At 59.1% G+C, this 17,173-nt stretch overlaps 3 protein-coding genes across 3 annotated transcripts; 2 read left to right on the top strand and 1 right to left on the bottom strand.

Annotated features, from left to right (window-relative positions):
• Nucleotides 1-1,356: 1,356 nt before the first annotated feature.
• BESB_000320 (uncharacterized protein) lies at nucleotides 1,357-7,227 on the top strand (the record flags this gene model as incomplete). The annotated part of the gene is made up of 12 exons (XM_029358787.1): nucleotides 1,357-1,359; nucleotides 1,712-2,094; nucleotides 2,321-2,619; nucleotides 2,957-3,321; nucleotides 3,665-3,728; nucleotides 4,087-4,136; nucleotides 4,587-4,865; nucleotides 5,228-5,399; nucleotides 5,722-6,102; nucleotides 6,255-6,304; nucleotides 6,657-6,728; nucleotides 7,102-7,227. The coding sequence occupies 12 exons, from the start codon at nucleotides 1,357-1,359 to the stop codon at nucleotides 7,225-7,227; spliced, it is 2,244 nt and encodes a 747-aa protein (XP_029221699.1).
• Nucleotides 7,228-9,339: 2,112 nt separating this feature from the next.
• On the top strand, nucleotides 9,340-11,770 carry BESB_000310 (uncharacterized protein; the record flags this gene model as incomplete). Its single annotated transcript, XM_029358786.1, has 7 exons — nucleotides 9,340-9,388; nucleotides 9,906-10,029; nucleotides 10,286-10,370; nucleotides 10,576-10,815; nucleotides 11,094-11,157; nucleotides 11,297-11,369; nucleotides 11,746-11,770. The coding sequence occupies 7 exons, from the start codon at nucleotides 9,340-9,342 to the stop codon at nucleotides 11,768-11,770; spliced, it is 660 nt and encodes a 219-aa protein (XP_029221698.1).
• Nucleotides 11,771-13,432: 1,662 nt separating this feature from the next.
• On the bottom strand, nucleotides 13,433-16,558 carry BESB_000300 (uncharacterized protein; the record flags this gene model as incomplete). The annotated part of the gene is made up of 5 exons (XM_029358785.1): nucleotides 13,433-13,528; nucleotides 13,733-13,817; nucleotides 14,292-14,366; nucleotides 14,805-15,002; nucleotides 15,582-16,558. The coding sequence occupies 5 exons, from the start codon at nucleotides 16,556-16,558 to the stop codon at nucleotides 13,433-13,435; spliced, it is 1,431 nt and encodes a 476-aa protein (XP_029221697.1).
• Nucleotides 16,559-17,173: the final 615 nt, after the last annotated feature.

Below are 17,173 nucleotides of genomic sequence, written 5' to 3'. Positions count from 1 at the left end.
AAACTCCGTGGGCTGCCAACAGCAGGCTGAAGCTACTCACACTGCAGTGGCAAACTGGGGAACCAATCTGGAGACACTTTCTCAACGGGTGCTTCTGGCTTTGCCCATGCTAGCCACTCCGGAAAGCCCTGAAGCCTCGTTTGTACTCCCACTGAAGGTGGATTTGTGGAGAGCGAACCGGTAACCGAAACAGGGTGAGCAACGGGTCAAATAAAATCGTCATTTTCTTTATGCAGCGACCACTGAAACACGCTTCGCTCCTGGGTGAACTAAGCTCGGTCTCCGAGACTGGGCACGAGCCCTCGCCCGGGCTCGAGACGCGGCTTTGAGCCCACGATGTTTCTCGTGGAGATTAGCGATTTCATAGCGTACAAGGACCTCAAAACAGCGAGGAAGTGTGCGCATGAGCAGCCTGGACTTGTCGGCTTAGACGCTCCTCACAGGCATCGCCGCGGAGACAGCGCGAGCTCAGCTTCTCTTCAGGAAATCCCGCATGCAGTGTAGGGCGCAAGCGCATTCGCCACGTGCGACGCCAACAGACAGCAAAAACGCGAGATAGTGATGCCTCATTTGAACCTGCAGGCAACTTCACCTTATTCAGCAACTGTGCAGACACTGAAAAACATTTGCTTGGCGTCAGAGTCAGTAATTCTCCGCTCCACTGACAACAGGCATGCTGCACATCTGCCTCGCGTTACGAAAAGACTCTGCCGCGGTCGTTCGTAATCCGTACACGCATTTTGAAACGGCGTTTGCTTCTGTCTCTGTGTGCTCCTGCTCTTTGCTTTCTCTCCTAGTCAACTGCTCAAACAATTGAGCGCGCGCCTTTTCTCCTGTCTGCCAAGCAGCCGGCGCTGGCTTCCACGCTGTGTCTGTCTCCGGCTCCCGCGCGCCTTCCCGCATGCCCAGTTGTTTTTCCTGTCACTCCGCAACTGCCAAAGGAATTTCTGGACCGTGGAGTCTCTTCCTGTCCTCTTCGTCTCGGCAGTCCTCGCTGCATGCTGTGTCCGTGCCCGTAGACCGCTTCGTGTCACGAGGAAGAGTCTGCATGCGCCGCATCTGCTCGACAGGGCCATTCCGCTGCGGAGAAATGGGCATGCGCGTTGTCGGGTGAAGAGGACGGTGTCGCCTATAGATCTGCGGCGAGGTTTTTTCTTCTGAATCTCGCAGCATAGTCCGCTGATGGAAAGATAGCAATGATGCTGCTGACCTCCGCGCAGCCAGGGTGGCGCGGAGCCTCGTTTCGCAGGGCTGCGGGGGCTTCTCCTCTCCCTCCCCTCCGGTCTAGCCAGGTCTCCTCTCGTTCCTTCTCTTCACCGCGCCCACGCGCTTCAGCCGCCTCCCTTCTCTCGGCGCATGGTACGAGTCCGCGTGAGCCGGCAAGCTTCGACGCGGTGCAGACTGCCATCGCTAGGGGTTTTCGTCCGCAGCCCCGCCTCGGAGCGCAGCTGTCAGCCCGTGTTTCGTCCCTCTCTCTGTCCTCAGGATTCGTGTCTGTTCGCCACTGCTGTCCCGCGACGGCGTCGTTTCGACTCCCGGTCTCGCGTGACTCAACGCACGCGTCGGCAGGCTCGCCGGTGCCTTCTCCGCCGTTCTTGAGAGGCAACCGACGCTTCGTTTCTGAGAAAGCCAAGGCCACAGACACGAAAAACGCCGCTCCTGCGGGAGGCAGAGAGCCGAAAAAGGGCCTCGTCGCCGGAGGTCGCTTCAGCTTGTTCCGCGCAGTCGAAAGCCTCGTCAACACACAGCCAAAGAGCCCGCCGACCGCCGCGGGGGGGGGGAGGCAGGCGGCAAAGCGGCTCCTGCAGGCGCTGGTGCTCTCCGCGCGGCGTCAGCTGCTGAGGGCTCCCCAGCGGATGCGGCCGCAGCGGGCAAGGCGCAGGCAGCGGAAGAGGCAGGCGAACCCTGCGTGGACCGACAGACCTTGACAGACGAGGGCAGCCACTGGCTAGCACAGCGTGCGCGGCGGAGGGCGCAGGCGCTCTCTGGTGAGGCCAGTCTCGCCTCAGCAGGCGGCGAGCCCGCCGTGCAGCAAGGCCCCGAAGGCGGACTCGCGAGGAAACCAGTCACCGTGGTGTTCGCTCACGCTGCATCGTAAGTGAGAAGAAGCGTGGCTCGCTCTCTGTCGCTCCGCCGCGAGCAGCTCGCCACGCATGTGGGCAGCCCCGAGCCTCCGCCGGGGTGTGACTCGGGACCCGGCCTCAGAGAGGGAGACCACACGCATGTGACGTGAGATGAAAAATGCGTCAAGCGGCGCAGCGAGCGAACGCCATTCTTCGTGTGTGCGGCTCTGTCCGGTGTAATCTGTTTTCCTCTCCAGCCTGGAAGAGACGAGTCCGTCGTCTGCCTCCTCGTCGTTTGCGCTCTTCCTCCGCAGCCTCCTCCCGAGGCTTTTCCTGCTCCCGGCAGACGCCTCGTCTGCAGGCGCCGCCCCACAGAGGCCCCCGGCTGTCTCCTCCAAACCGGCTCCGGCCCCGCTGCTGTCTCCGACGCAGCACCGGCACCTGCCCTTCGACTTGGTATCGGTCGACGTCTCCGCCGAGCCGCATCTGAGCAGTTACCTCGCTCTGTCTTCTGTCCCTTCGCTCGTGTGCTTCTACGATACGAAGACCTACGCGGGTAAGCCGCGCCCACCAGGATGAGAGAGCGTGTGCGCTGGCGTCTGCCGCCCTCAGTGGATTTCGCGCGTCTGCGCAGCCAGGCTGGCGCGGATGCCCTCTCGCATCCGCGCCCCCCCTCGTCGCGCAGGCAGGCCGGGAGCCTCTGCTACACTGCTCTGCCTTCAGGGTCGCCGGAGAGCGTCTGAGGCTGGTGCCGCGTGCACCATGCGTTTTTGTGGCGTGCGAGCTTACTTCCCCGCCGCCCTACTCAACTTTTGAAAGGGCTACAGGGTCGCGTCACATGCCTCCGAGCTCACGTTTGCCTGTGCGCTGTGGCTGTTTTGTCTCTGTCTCAGTCCTGACGCCTGGAGCATCCGATGCTGCGCTTCTTCGGTTCCTGAGAGAGGCTGCAGATATCGCGGAGGCGAGTCCGGCCTCGCCAGCAGAGACGACCCCCTCTGCGCGCGTGGCGCCGACTGCAGTCGCCGAGGCTGTGCGTGAAGCGCGCGCGGAGGCGGCGCAGGCGGCGAGCGTCCCTCAAAGGGAACGCGCCGCCGCGGCTGGCGTCTCCGCCTGGATCTCTAGAAAGATCTCCGAGACCGACGCAGCCGCGCTCGTGGGCGCCTGGGCAGAGAGGAAGCGCACCCAGTCTTTGCTGGCGCGGTTAAAAACAGCCATGCGGAGGCGGCAGGCGACGGAAGTCAGAAAGCTCAGAGACGAGGTAAAGCCCGCTCTGCGGCTCAAATGCTGCACTTCATCCCCCCCCCCCCCCCTCCCCCCCCCTCGACGCCCTGGCGAAGCCGTTCAGAGGACTGAAGAGACGCGCGCCGGCTGCAAGAGAGCGTGGGGGGAAGAATGCAACAGCGAGCGTGTGCGCCCTTTCTTGCAGTCGTTGCGCAGCTTCCTTCGCGTTCACTCGATCCGCGCGGCCTGAGCGACGCCTGGGATGGTGTCTGATGCGCGCAGCGGCTGGAGACCCGTGCGCACACAGCCACGCGGCTGCTGCACCAGCGGCGGAAGTGTCTGCCCCAAGGGAAAACCGTTGTCTCTCCGTTTTTCTTCAGCTCGCGGCGGACGACCGGCCTGAGGAGCTGGAGCTCTCCCGCGGGCGAAGGCTGTTCGCAGAGCGTAAGCCACAAGAGGGATGTGAGCGACGTGTGCCCTGGTGCGGTGCGGAGTGCGTTACCTCCAAAACGATTACCCATTTCAAGTGTCTCCATAGACATTTCTGGAGATCAAGCCAGTCACAGAGGGCAAAGGTCAGCACCGCGGAATGTTCAGGCCTTGACCCAGTGTCGCACGCATCCTCCGTGTTACGTCAGTGCTGACTCCAGTGATGTGTATTTGCACATACATATATACATGTATGTAATCGCATGCAAATATGTTTGCGACTGATCACGGAGCTGCACCGACGTGCGGCTCTGGCGCACGGCTCCTCAGCACACAGTCTCCTTGCGCGTGTGTGTGCCGCTCCAACCTTCAGTCCAGCTGCACCTGGAGCGCGACGGCGGCGCAGACAGAGCAGCGCTCTCGGTAAGTCTGCAGGCCTTCTCAACAGTCGCTGCCCCCCCTCCGGCGCGGACTTGACACGCACAGCCTGCGTGTCAAGTCTGCAAGGCATCCATACACACTTACATATATATATATTTATATATTTATATATGTGGCTATGAATGTGTGCGTGAATTTTTGTCGTGGGGCATGTCGGCAGTCCAGTCCGCGCTAGTGGCGCTCTCAGACTGTCACATTGCCTGTGCATTCTTTGCCACCTACGCCCGGACTAGTTGACTGCACTTTCGGCTCAGGAGGCGGGTTTCGCGAGGCTCGATTCACGCCTCAAAGGCTGAAACTCAACAACTCGACACGGCGGGCGGAAGAGGCCACTGCTGTGTGGGGACGCTGGAACGTGCCGCGTGCGTGTGTGACTCTCTCGTTCGATTCCAAAGGCGTTCGAGAGCGGCCGGCGGCTTGCGTGTTTCTCAGGCGCTGCTCACTGAGATCCTGGGCAATGCGCTAAGTCTCCCCAGCGGCTTGCGAGGCTCCGCGGCGGCGGAGGCGGAGGCGCGAGACGCGGCGACGGCTCCACGCGCTTTGTACCCGGGGGACGCGCGCGGGCGGCGAGCAGACGCGCACGAAAGCTGGGCGGTGTCTCCCTACGCCGTCCGCGGATTCATGAACGAACTTGAGACCGAGCCTGCGTTCGCTCGCCTTCTCGCGCGGGCGACTGTCGCGCTTTTTGACCAGGAGCGCGCAGCTCTCAATGTGAGGACGGCAGCGCGGACTGCACTTCACACCGATGGGCCGTCTGAAATGGAAAAAAAGAGCCTGTACACTCCTTGTGCTCGCACGCATGCGTGCACGCGTGTTTGTAGATAGTCGCTTCACTGGCAGACCCTTTCTGTGCCGCTAATAAGTGTGTGCTTCGTCGTCGCTCTCAATTGTGACGCCTGCCGCTCAATCGCTGTCTTGCTGAGGACAAGCAAGTCGTTTCTTGGGGCGTCACCGCTGTTGGCCGCGGCGCTTTTCCACGCAGCCTCAATCTCGTAGTGTGCAAATATGTGCACAGCCTTGCTGCATTCCTGGAGCCTCTCGCGCCTGCTGGTTGTCTCCTTCTCTCTCAACAGGAGCTGGAGGAGTGGACCGCGCGCATCGAAGAGCACGGTGACAAGAGCGATTGGGCTGCCATGTGCGCAGACATGCCTGAGTCGCTCCGCGACGTCTTGGAGACGGAAGAGCCTGTGCGGCCTCTGGATGAAGCTGTTCACTACGCACACGTCACCTTGAAGAATGAACGAGGTGAGTAGCTTTGTCGCCTGTTGTGACTCAGGCTTCGTTGCGTAGCTGTTGTCGCGACCGCCTCGTCTTGCTCTTCTCTGCATGGACTCGCCAGGGCTGCGGCGCGCGGTGAGCGTGTTTTGCAGCGCATCTACCGCTTGCTTTCGCCGTTCGCCTCCACGACTCGGCTGTCTCGCCACGCCCTGGTGGAAGTCGCGGCGCGGGCCTCCGTGTGAGTCCGTGGCTGTGGCTTGCGAGCTCCAGGGGCGAACAGCGGACTCGGGGTGTCTTCTTCGCATCGTTTTGGAGAGAGCGCTGCGTTTTCTGCATGCCTGCTGAGCAGATCTGGCGCGCTACCGCCCCTCGGTCTTCTTCCTCGCGGGTTCGCCGTCGCTTCTCGATTGCCCTCTTCGCACGCTCAGCCGGCTGTGCCGCATCCGGGCGGCGCGGCAGTTTTCCCGCGGCTGCGTGGAGGAGGACGCGCTGGCGCTCGCCGTTCGCGCGTACCGCCTCGAGAGCCAGGGCGCGGCGGAGGGCTCGCGGGACACCGCTCCTGCACACGTGCTGGGCACGTGGCGGGACGACGAGGCGGCGCTGCAGACCGTTGAGGCCTCGTACGACAAGCTTGGCGGAAACGGCCAAGAAGACCTCTTCGACCAAATGGCTTGCCAGCGAGCCGGATGGCCTGCCAGAACTCTCGTCATGGCCATGTACATGGCTCTCGGTGAGCGCGCACGCGACCCTAGACCCTAAACAGGGCGGGAGGGGGGAGGCATCAGGGCGGGGAGAGAGAGCGCGCGCGGCAAAGAGGGTGGGGGAGGAGGGGAAGCGCGCTCATGCGCGGCGGGTCTGAGTATGGTGTGTCTTGTTCTGCAGGCGCCAAACATCCTGCTGTGCAACGCAGCCGCGCAGAACTGGAAGTTTTGGTAAGTCTGCCGCCGCACTGACTGAGCTGGGCGGACGAGGCCAGTCGGCCACCCTTTAGGCCTCCAGGGTGAGACACGGCTGGCGCAGAGCGCGTACAGCGATCGCTGCGCGCCGACCGGGCTGGGGGCCTGCGGCTGCTGCCCTCGCGTGAACAGCGCATGCATGCACACGCCCCCTGTGCCGGAGACCGTGGCGTTTTCCACGTTTGCGGGATGCATTCTGTACGGGCCTGTGGGCTTGGTTGCGTGTGAGTGTTTGTGGACGTCACGACTGGCTTTGCCGCGAGAAGAAGGCGAGAGAAGCACTCATGGATGCACATGCATTGAACTGCTTCTCACACTCTCTGTGCAGCTCGGCACCGACGGATTCGTTCCCGTCATCTTCCCGCATACGCGTGCGCGAGCCGGTGGCAAGCCGATTATGGTAAGTAGGTTGTGGCGAGGGGGGAGGGGGAGGAGGGGAAAGGGTGAGGAGACTGGAGCGTTTCAGTTCCCTGCGGTCTCGTCCGCGCGGCACTGCGTGCGCCAGGCGAGGGAGCCGAGTGCCTTGAGCAGAAGGGGCGATCGGGCTCAAAGCAGGCGAAGGCGCAGGTTGCGCGCGTTGAGTTTCAGACGCGTGGCTCGCTTGATGGTGTTAAATCCAGAGGAAACTGATGGGATTATCGTAGTTCTGCAGTCCTAGGAACTAGCAGTATGTACGTGTCCACCGAGCAACAGAGGTCCTGAACTTGGGGTTGGAGAAAGGCGATGTTCGAGCTCGAGTGCGGTGGCAGAAACCGGTTTGTCTGTGTCTTCAGATGCGCGGCAAGAGCGGAAAGTGGCACTGGCTGGGTCCCTACTGGAAGCCGCCGTGGGCGCCGTCCAACAAAGTGCGCTGGCTGGCGGGACGGGAGGAGTGGAGCTGGTCTAACCCAGCCCGGTGATTCTGCGGCTCGCTCTCAGGTCCATCCTCTGCGCTGGACGATACGATCTGGATGCGGGAACGCGGCTCGCCAAGCGAGCTGTGGCAGGACTGGCAGACGGGGTTCCGCAGTGTCTCGTTGCTGCGCGAGAGACGGAAGGCACCGCGAGGGGAGACTGGAGGAGGCACTTGTCCGTCTCACGTCCACCGGCCGCTGGTGCTTTGCGATCGTCGCGGAGCGTCTCGCCCGCAAGCAGCAGCTGGGTTCTCGTGCACGCGACGTGCTGTGGATGTCTCCTGCGATCTCTGAAGTCACTCTGATGCAAACCTTGATTCACATCGCGATCGACTTCGCCAGTATGTTGCGGGTCAACCTGCGCAGCGAGGACGCGCCGGCTAGTCACCGCGGTTCGGCCAGAGGCGCCACACACTTTTTCTGCTGCTAGCTGAACGGCTCACGTTGATTTGCTCGGATGCTGCTAAACGACAGGGTAGAGTGATTGCAGTGTGGTCCGGTGGGCGGGGGGCACGGAATGGAAGGCGGCGAGGCGGACACCGGGGACTGAGAAGCATGGCGATCTACTCTCAAGCGGTAACAAGTCGTAGCTGGCTCGCACGGGGAGACCCCGGTTTCTCCCGATGAAGGCAAATGATTCTTAGCGTACAAGGCTTCACGGCTTGTTATGTAGCCTGTCGGATCGTCTAACAAGGCTCAATCGCAGCCGCTGCTGGTCGCCAACAGTCCAACACCGGCAAAGACACGTTTGCGAGGGAGCTATGCCTGAAGGTCGATGCCACGGGCATTTGTTTTGAATGTCAACTCACGCACAAACGAGTGCGTTTCAGCCTCATTCTAACAGGCTGTCAAACCGGATCTCTCGTGTTTTGGTCCGTGTACTGCCTTCGTACGTTGTTAAGTGGCTGAGTTGGGTCGACCGCAGAAAAACGGTAGAATGGACGGGTACTACGCGTCGGCTAAGGCATTTCTCCAAGAGGCAGTTCGCTGAACTCTGGAAGAAGCTTGGGAAAGAGGGACGCTTTTACTCGATACCAGACAAACACGCGTCGGCGGAAGGCCCATTCTGGCGGGCTGGCTAGTCAGAGCCTCTTACTGTTGGCAGGCTTGACGCGCTCGAGGCTTAGTCGTTCCACTTGTCCGGTGCACACTCTTCTTCTCGCGCTAGAGACTACGCAAAGAAACAGAAAACCCTCTTCAACCCCCCAGGGAAAGGCAGTCTTCGCGCCACTACACACACTCTCTGCGGCCGCAGCGCGCTTCGCCTCAGCGCGCCACGCCTGCGCTCGGCGGAGGCTAACTGTGTCTGCCGCAGATCTTTCCGTAGTTTTCCGACAACGAGTCTCTGCGACACACTCGCTACCTTTCTGGTGGATTCACAAGTGAACGCCTTGCTCCACCTGTCTGCCGTGATTGCCACGTGTGATACGAAGGCGTGTGCTGCCGCCACGCGTAGGGGCTGGCTGTTGGTCGCTTCGAAAATCAAGCTGCATCGATGTGCATGCGCACATACAGCCATAGCGACGGCGGGACCACGGTTTCTAGAAAGAAAAAGGGAAGCAGACGAAATAACGTAAGAGGTGAGAGAACGCGCGCCGGACCTCCTTTTCCACATGCCTATTCTGGATGTCAGTTGACTTGACTCTGGTCAACAAAGAGCGCAGTCGCTTGGCTGCGATTCTGTGCGACGGCTGCCACGAGCTGTTGAGCATGTGCTCTCAGCTACGCAAGCCGCCTGAATCGCCGCGCCGGCGGTCGCAGGGGGTCAGAAAGCATCGGAGAGTGGGTACGCGGAGCGACGCAGTGCTCATTCTCGCTTTTGACCCATGGGATAGTCATTTCACTCTTCCGTCGACATCCTCGCCAATTTCTGCGCATTCTGAAGCTCGTTGCTGCCCAGCCACGCGATCTCTCCCGAGACCGGCCGTACCGCGATTTTGTGTCTGCCGGTGCGAGCGCTGCACAGGAAGCTGCAGCACATCTGACTTCCGTCTGTGTACCTAGCAGCGCACTTTCGAGACCAAAATCTTTTTCGATAGTCGAGGGAGGCCGGGGGCCGCTGGCTGGCGCGAATCGATTTCAAGCTCTGCTAGAAGTCTTCCTCCACAAGGGCACAAGATGTCGTACAATCCATCCTACGGAGGCCAATTCCAAGGTCTCAATGCAGGTGTGACACAACAGCGGAACTTCTGGGCAAGGTTTTGTCAGAAGGAAACGCGTGTCGAGTTTCGACGCGGTTACGACAGAAATATGTGTGCATATAAGGCAGCGTCGTGTTGGACCGCTCTCGTCCCGCCGATGGCGGTTCGCGTCCGCAGCGGGTCGCTTGATCAGAGACAACGCCGACCAATCTCACGCTCACCTTCGTAATAAGAGATTCCCTGGCCTTTCTCAGACCTTCCTTTGCTTTAAATTTAGCAGCCCTCTCCCCCTTCACCAGCGAAAGACCCGGTTGTGTCTGGCGTCGCGTGTGCCGCTGCGCCAGGGGCCTGCGTTGTGTGCAGTAGAGGAAGGGCTCTCTCTCAACGCATGCCAACGTGGTGATTTATGCCTTCCACATATGGTTCTACGCTTGCGTATCTTTCGACGCGTGAATTTCGCGCCGAATGAGAAGTTGATTGCGTGGCAGATTCTTCAGACTTCTTACGCGTTCTGTGCGGATCAACTTCTGCCTCTCCCTACAGCGAGAGGAGCTGGCAAGAAGGAGGACCCGAAGTCCAAAGGCAGCTCCAGCTCTATGGCTAAAAGCGACCCGCTTGCTTCCGACACTCCCCCAACTAAAGTGATTGTGAAATTCACTGGCTTGACGTAAGTCGCCGCTACGTGCAAGGCATACGGACACTGTCTCTAACCTAGCCAGAGCCTGAGGTTTTTTTCGTCATAAAATCCAGCCTAGTGTTGAGCGAGCGAATTAGATTACAGTCTCACAAACAGAATCGGCCGAGGACGGACGTGTTCTGAACTATGAGGGAGTGGCATGGTATCACAGCTTAGTGCTTCTTTTTATGTGTATGTCATCGTGCACCCCGGGTTCCTCCTGCATTCCCTGCTCCGGTGAACACAGGTTTGTCGGCATGCCTGATCTGAAGGCACCCGATCGAAGGGATTTCTTCGTCGCAGCAGTCTTCGAAAACGATGACCTGAACGAGGTAGGCAGAACGGGAGACGGTTCGCACCAGCCGCCAGTAATTCCTGGCTTGTTGGCTGAGAGGGGGCGGAGCTGGAAGAGTAATGGCCTCGACGTGAGCCTCTCGACTCCACCGGGACAGCGAGTTGCAGATCGTGACAGGGAGTGCGGTGCGTTTTTTTGGTTCCGAATCGTCGTTCTTTAGGTGCCTGCTGTTCCGTGTGCAGGTCATGAAGCATAAGCGGGCGAGGACGCCCATTATGCCCGGTCGATATGTTGGCACTGTATGGAATGCGGACTTCAAAAACTGTCAACTGGTGCTTCCGGTGGCAGACCCGAGCAAACGACTGCGTTTCTACGTCTGCGCGATCACTACGACGCATGTAGAGGAGGAAGGCAAGCGGTCGCGAGATATTGCGCTAGTCGGCATTGGCTACTCAGATTCATTCTTCATAGACAAATGCAAAGTACGTGGGAAGGACATCTTCTTGATAAACCGTAAACCGCACTCTCAACGGACCGGTGGTCAGGCTTCTCAGAAAGAAAGGGAGAGGCGTCCCCTGGCGCATGCAAGGGCGATCTCCTTCCGCCCTAGTTTTTATTTCTGTGGTGGTCTTCCAGGCAGCGAGCGAGTTCTGTCGTCGGTGCACATGCCTTCCTGCGTCATGGGCTGGGACAGTTGGAACCAAAACTCCGCAACTGTGGGCAGCTACGGTCTACTATTATTGCGTGTGTTGCCTTGCAGACGTACTTCTCGTCTGTCCTGGAACTGAAACCCGTTCAAGGCGGCGATGAGAGCATCAAACCCGGTGAGTGAGATACACAGCTATGGCGGTAGACGGGCTCTCAGGCGGATAGGGCTTTGTGTGCGACACTCGTCATGCCGCGCAACTTGTGTTTGATCTCTTTCGGACTTGCTGTTCCTGCCCACGTTTACACTGCCTTCAGGCAAGCTTGAACTCTCTGTGGAATGCTGTGGAGACAACCATGGTCCCCCTATCCCTCCCGACACCGAAGACAGGTAAGCGAAGTGACTGCTGCATTTTTCGACACACACTGCTGGCAGAGAGGAGGAGGGAGGGGGAGGGGGTAAAGGGAGAAGGCTACAGGGTGTGGTCGGGAAGAGGCATAGCTCGCCATAGGATCTTCGCGTTCTCAATGTAGACGTGTATCAGTTTAGCAGTCTATCTCCTGCCTACCCAAACCCGTGGAACTAAGTCGCGTTCGGTTGCTTGATACATTGCGGTCGGGGGGGTGCCGGACTGGGCATGCTTACAACCACCAACGGCGGTGAAACGGTACTGTGACAGATGCAGCAGGATGCGTTACGTTCAGATCTTTTACATTGAGCTGTGTGTCTGTGCATGTGTTCAACATGTGTGTCTGTCTCTCTCCAGCGTCATGGAGGCTTTCCAAGCGTAAGCAGGCCAATCGCAACTCGCGAGGAGTGTCGCGCGAGCCGTGTACTCATTTGTCGTTGCTATTTTAGCTCAATGCTCCTGATTCGTGAGCCGCCGTGGTTTGGGCAGTTGCGACGAGCCCACGCGTGAGTAGATGCTTCGTCGAAAGCAAGGGGGGCGTTCCACTGAGAGGCTGTGTCGGGGATTCCGCGCATCGCAACCCAGGGCGACTGGTGTTCACCAGGAAACGCCAAGAGATTCAGGCGCTGTGGAGGGTTCGTTACCGACTTCGTTGCCTGTGATTCTGAATCTGCGAAGAACTCTTTCCTGTGTGTGTTGTTTCTGCGTGCATGCCTACAGGACGCTAGACCAGGACAAGGCGAAAGCTTGAGGCTCTTCTCTGAGGAACCGCGGGCATGTGTTGGTTACCTTTGTGGACGTGATCTCACTTTTTTGCTTCGTGGCTGAGTTCCTCATTAGGTAACAGGTGGCGTCGTTAGCTCAACTAGTTGGCGACTGTAGAGCGGAGGTCGGCTGGTCGGCTTGGGAGAATGCGTCGCGTCTCGAGTGCTTTGGGATCGAATACATTCCTGCCTCAACAACAGAGGATGAGCTGCGGCGTTGGGCGCGGAGCGACTAGGGTGGGCGGCCTCTTCCAGCCGATGTGAGCTGCTGTAGACTCGCGCAGCGGGTGCACAAAACCCACTCACCTTGTTTTGCTTTGAGTTTTACGATTGTGGCTCTCTGTCGCTACCCGGGTAGATCACCTCACGCCGCTAAACATGCCAGGTGTTTCCTTCGCGTTTTCGACTTCCGTTCGCATACTCACCCCTTCTCAAAGTGAAGCAGTTCGGAGTCGAGTTTTTTCAGGAGCCTGTCCAGCCTCCTCGGGAGCACCTCCCCCTGTCCTCCTGTCATGTGCAACCGCTCGCTGACATCCGCGCTACTGTTTAAGCTGGTTTCATGTGAGGAAAACAGCTAGGCGTTCTGCTCCCATTCGGATTTCTCCTCGCATATACAGTACGAAAAAGAGATCGTCTCGCATAACAGCAAAAACGGAAGTCTGAACCCACGGTCAACCGCATCAGCGACTTGGTCAGAGGAAACTGCTACGTACTACGCAGGACGGCAGGGATCTTTTCATCTGAGCAGGTCACTCCCTCCAGCGCTGGAGCACTGCAGTCAGAAACCCATAGATGCGCAATCGAGTATGCGACCTGCAGCATCGTGGCGCCGCAGATGTAGTTTCAGTCAGAGCCGCGACGTGAGTCCAAATCGCCATCCTCCTAACGAGCCTCATAGAGGCTTAGTGCTGTGTGCACACGTGTGCTAAAGAGCTCGATAGCAGATGAGCAGTCTCGCACGCGCGCGACTAGAACTGCATCTCTTCCGGATCTCTTTTGCAAACTCGTCAGCTGCTCTGGGCGGCGTATTTCCAACTTGTGTTTTTTGCCAGCGGTGAACACCGGTGGTGCAGACGTGGCGGCGTTTGAAGCCTCTAGCGTTCTTTGCAGCAAGGCATCCATTTGTCAAGCTTCGCATTGCCTCACTTCGGAACGTACCAACGAATAGACTAGCGCAACAGCTGCACATCTACGCACCCTCCCACACACCCACATCAAAAAAACCGCATCTCGCCTTCCACCGCAAAAAACTCCGGCACCCGACAGTGAAAACGCCCCCTTTACCCGTAGCCGATGGCTGCGCGCCCCTTGTTCTGCTGGGCGCGCCTGGCCCTCTGCGAGAAATTCTGCAGAGCTTTGTCGTCTCCTGCGCGTGCCTGCATATTGAAACACATGACGACCAAATGCAGGATGCAGAGGAGGAATTTCTTGCGCAGACAGAGCGCGGAGATTTGCACAGAGTATCATGCACTTTCGCTGCAAAGGCAACTGTGCAAGCGCTGCATGTGCCAAAGCCATCCACAAACACCCGGACAGATGCTCGCGGACGGAGAAAACAAACTGTCCGACTGAGAACTTACGCGTGGGCGCCGATCAGGATCAAACCAGGTGTAGCGCTGGCCGAATGCCTTCCGCTGAATCGCGTCGGGATCTTCATCGTCGTTCCTGAAAGCAACGTGGAAATGAAACCGTCAAATGAAGATTCGAGCACTGCCGGAAACGAACACCCCGACGCCACGCAGACCGCGCGCAGACGAACGTACACCGTGTCGCAGTACGAGTTCAGCGGAAAGAAAATCGACGCGTCAGCGCCAAACGAGCGATGCTGTCTCGTTGTGCAGCAGGCAGCAGACCCGCGAAAATGAAGGCGAAGCGAAGGAGAACAACGCATGGCTGTCCACGTGTCTTCAGTCGCCTGCCTCCCACTGCAGAAACTACACTCTACAACATGCGCCTGACAATACGTGAGTGCATACATATATACATATACATATAGAAGCTTGTATCAGCACGATACTCCGACCTGCCAATGATCGAGGCGACAGGAATGAGTACGCAGTGAAGATTCGTAAGTGAAAAGACAGACACTCGATTCACAGCCCACAGCGGAAGACACACAGCGTGCAAAAAACCACTTACACAGCTTCAGGCTCGCCCTTCTTCAGCAACGCGCGCTTCGCCTTCTCGGTCGCCTCGATGTTCTTCAGCTTCACTCTGCGAAATATGCACGCCGTCGTAACAGACAGACACATCTACGCATATATATCCAGGTGTACAGCATACATACATACATATATCCTATATCCATATATATCCATATATATATATATATATATATATATATGCATTTATATATGATCTTCTTCGGCCGATATCCTGAGTGTGCGCAGCGCAGTTCATGTGCTACCAAGCACTCTCCGCGCTGCTTCTGCCTGAGACGACATTCGCTTCGGCCTGGAGTGTGAGTGACTCGAGTCGTTTCGACGAAATGCATCTATGCGAACGACTTGCTCGTCTCTGCTGCACAGCGCGTTTCTCTCGCTGTCGCTCCTCTCTGGCAACCAAAAGCCCCTCCCCCCCCTCCTCTCCCTCCGTCTCCGCCTTCCGTTCTCTCCCGCGCTCGAGTTTCTGCTTTTTTTGTTGCTTGCTTACGACATGGGCAGCTGAACCTCGGTGAGACCCGTGAGCCAGTTGAGTTGCTCCTTGTACTCGCCGCTGCGATCGGGAACTTGCAGGCGCTCTGGCACGCGGTAGAGGTCGCCCTCACCCCTCGTCTCGCCTTCGCAAGGCTCCGCTTCTTCCTTCTTCGGCGCCTCCTTCAGCTGCATGCGCTCGCGCAAGAACTCTTCCCTGAGCACAAGAAAGAAAAACACCGACACACGCACCATGCGGCGAGCCGCGCAAAGAGAGAAATCCGTGACGCGCCGAGGAGGAGACAGGCGAGACGCAAGTGCAGCCGGGAGAGAAAGCAGACCAAGCGGCGCAGCGCTTGCAGAGCCGAGGAACACGCATGCATGCACATGCACACCGACGCCCACACGTTCAGGCAGCCATCAAAAAAGAGGACGAAAGGCGCATGGCCAGAGGCGGTCACGCAGTGCAAGGTGGATCGCGAAGCGGCGCTACGCCCTCGCGCAGTCCATGTGCCATTCCTCCACCTACATATCCCAAAGGCATGCAAATATACTCATATACACCATATACATGTCTATAAATGCGCGCACTATGAATACATATATGTATATATATCAGACAGTATGCACGGACGCAGAACCCGGCGGACGTCCCCGGCACCTCACAGGCCTCAGGCGCTCTCCCGCCTCGGCACAGAGGACACTCCCGCCACGCCGACGTCTCACGTGACTCTGCTACTTCTGGCGAATCATTGATGCGGCAGCGCTGCGGAGCCCGACGGACTAACCGACGTACAAGTGTTTGTCAAGTGTGGCGCCCGTTGCGCTGTTGACTGTCGAGAAGTTTCGCTCGAGTAGACCGTAGCCTGAGAGGTCGTCTTCTCCCTCTTCTTCGCCTTCTTGCTCGGCCTGCTGTTCCTCCTGCATGCTAAGGACGTCGAGGCCTTTCCTCCGGTGCGCCTGCCGCGACTTTTGGATCTCGCGCATACTCTGGAGCACCAGCTTCATCTCTTGCTCATCGTCTTCTTCCTTCTCCGCCTCCTCCTCCCCGCGCTCGCGCCGACTCACGCCTCGGCGCAACCCCGAGCGGGAGCCGGCGGCGGCGCTCGCGGCGCTCTCAGCACCCGCCGCCGGCGCGCCGCCTTGCTCCGCCGACGAGAGAGACTCTTCAAGGCTTTCTGTGTACATGAAGCTCTCTTCTTCGTGAACCGCCTTCAGGCGCGCGAGGGAGAAACCCGCGCCGAAGCCGCGCCGCCGGAAACTTAGAAAGGACGGCGCAGACGAGAGGGCAGACGCCGCGGAGGAGGCCGCGTCGTCGGTCTCCCCAGATTTCGGCGCCGCAGCTTCTCTCACGCCTTCCCGACTCGCCTCATCCGGATTCGAGCCGGGGGCGGAGGGAGAAGGCGAGGAAGGAGACTCATCCCTCCGCTGCCCACGAGGCGCAGCGACAGCAGGCGGATGGCGCTCTTCTTCCTCCTCTGCGGAAGAATCGCTCGCGCGTCTTCTGCGGCTTCGGCGGCGAGACTCTGGAGACGGTGAGGAGTCGCGTTCGTCTCGATGCCGCCGAGGCGAGCGAGAGCGCGAGCGCGACTCGGAACTGCTTCTGCGTCTTCTTTTGGTGCGCTTTTCGTCTCTTCGGTGCGCAGCCCGCGGAGGTGGGTAAGACTCGTCTCTGCCGCGCCTTCTCTCTCGGGAGTCGTCGTCGTCGCTCGATGGATTTCTCCCCCGGCGCTCGACTTCCTGCCTCCTGCTGCGCTGTTTGTCTCTCTCCATCTTGCTCTGTGAGTTTGGCATGAGCCGGCGAGACTGTGCAACCGCGACCGGCGTCTGCACAGCAAGGAGAAGAAAGAAAACGCCTCAGCCGCCGCAGCGGAGAGCCAGGACCGTCTGCTCGAACCTGAGACACTCGAAGACGACGAGACGTCGACGAGGAGAAGAGAAGAAGGACGGGCTCAGCGGCGCAAAAGTCTCGCGAAGTTAGGTACCAATAAGACGGATGCGCCCGCGAGAGGCCTCGGGGAAAAACTAATCGCGACAGCCGGTGGCGAGCGCGTGTTGGACAGGGGACGAGAAGCAGAGTTTGCTTGGATACTGTGGAGAATTCGAAGGAACTGCGAGGCGCGCGGTCCCAAAGCGACCGCTGCAGCTGAGAATTTTCAGCTGCATGCGCCAGCGAAGAAAAGCGGGCAAGCTGCATGCGTGCCGCGTTGCACAGAGCAGTGTGGTAGCCGAGGCCACGAGTCGCCCTGCAGAAAGAGGGCTGACTTCTGCACCGCCTCTCCTCATTCAGAGTCTCCCTCTGTCCTTCCGTTGACCCTGTTTTTGTTCCTTGCCGGTTTCCTCCCTGAAGGAATCTTTCGGTTGCGTCGCATCGCATCGTCCTCGGCG

The sequence above is a fragment of the Besnoitia besnoiti genome, chromosome I (assembly GCF_002563875.1).
Source record: "Besnoitia besnoiti strain Bb-Ger1 chromosome I, whole genome shotgun sequence".
Taxonomy (NCBI): domain Eukaryota; phylum Apicomplexa; class Conoidasida; order Eucoccidiorida; family Sarcocystidae; genus Besnoitia; species Besnoitia besnoiti.
This window is presented reverse-complemented; position numbering and strand designations above follow the sequence as displayed.